Source organism: Pteropus vampyrus, unplaced genomic scaffold, assembly GCF_000151845.1.
Source record: "Pteropus vampyrus isolate Shadow unplaced genomic scaffold, Pvam_2.0 Scaffold10317, whole genome shotgun sequence".
Classification (NCBI taxonomy): Eukaryota; Metazoa; Chordata; class Mammalia; order Chiroptera; family Pteropodidae; genus Pteropus; species Pteropus vampyrus.
Window position 1 is genome coordinate 1 of NW_011899098.1, and position 1,279 is coordinate 1,279.

General features: G+C 52.4%; 1 protein-coding gene across 1 annotated transcript in view; it reads left to right on the forward strand.

Annotated features, from left to right (window-relative positions):
• Nucleotides 1-263: 263 nt before the first annotated feature.
• The window catches only part of LOC105310734 (all-trans-retinol 13,14-reductase-like), a gene marked incomplete at its 5' end in the record, with an annotated part of 3,836 nt that continues 2,820 nt past the window's right edge, over nt 264-1,279 (forward strand). Inside the window, one exon of the mRNA XM_011386854.2 lies at nt 264-383. Coding sequence (XP_011385156.1) covers nt 264-383 — 120 coding nt within the window. The remainder of the gene's footprint in view (nt 384-1,279) is intronic.

Genomic DNA, 1,279 nt, shown 5'->3' on the forward strand with positions numbered 1-1,279 from the left:
TCTTGGGTTTGGCTAAAGGTAGCCCACACCGGATGGAGAGAGAGCTAGGGAAGGTGAGTGCAGAGCAATTGTGGGACACGCTCAGAGTGCTTGAGGATGTTTAACTGACTTTGCAGTTTCCCTGGAGCCTGCCTGCCTAGCCCTAAGTGGCGCGGATGCTCAGATCTGAAAAAACAAAGCATAGGCTGGGAGAGACCTATGCGCAACATGGGCCTTTTTCTCCTGGAGTGTACAGAACCTCAGCCAAGCTCTTGTGCTTGCAGGTGTCAGTGTGAAGAAGGGTCAAGAGCAGGTGAACATCTACTGCCCCATCGTGATTTCTGACGCAGGACTGTTCAATACCTACCAGTACTTATTGCCAGAGAATGCCCGCTGTCTGCCAGGTAAAAGACCGGGGCAGGGCTAAATAGACTGACCGACAGACTTTGCCTTTGGTGCTTTCTACCTCTCTCTCTGCCAGGACCTCTGATCCCTGAGGACTGTCCTGTGACAGGTCCCAGGGTCCCACCCAGGCCTGCTTCTCTCCAGGCAGCCATGTTACCTGTTCAGCTTGCCCTTCTTCACTGTATGGTTACTGTTTTCACTGCTCTTATGTAGCTCAGCCCTGAAAACAGGCTAATGGCACCAGCCCCCACCTGGCTGAAGGACCGAGTGCCCCTTTGGGTGTGGAGTTGGGTGCTGCCCCAGATGAATCCCAGCTTGAGAACTTTTCAGGGATGATGCTTTACCAAGACTCCAGTGCTGGGGTCCTTTGTGTCCAGCACTTTTGGGGGTAGAGATTTTCATAGTTCTGCCTCTCAGAGATGGGAACCAGATATCTGCTGGCCTTTGGGAATGGGAGCACCTTTGTTAAATCTCACTGCTGAGCCGTGAGGAGGTGACTGGAGATGGTTTGGAGAGGAAATTTTTTGAGTGGGAAAGACTGGTCTGACAATATCAGCAAGGGAAGATAAGGCTGGCATGGAGAGGAAGGGCTTGGTATAATTGTGCCTTGTTTGGGACCCAAGATTATATTCTGCCGGTTATATGGTTCTTGGGTCTCTTCTAGTTGGGGAAAGGGAAAGCAGGAGCTCAGAGAAGGTAGTTGCTGTTCTAAGGGGCCTCTGAAGACCTAGGGGTTTCATTCCTGGGCTCCTGGTTCTCTCCATGCTCACCACACCCCACCCAGAGAGGGTGTTGCCAGCAGCGTGACTACTGCTGGATGCTGAACCCAGGTGATAAAAGTGCTTCTGTGGCTCCAGGGCAGTCCACTGCTCCTGGCTATGGCTGTGGAAACTCA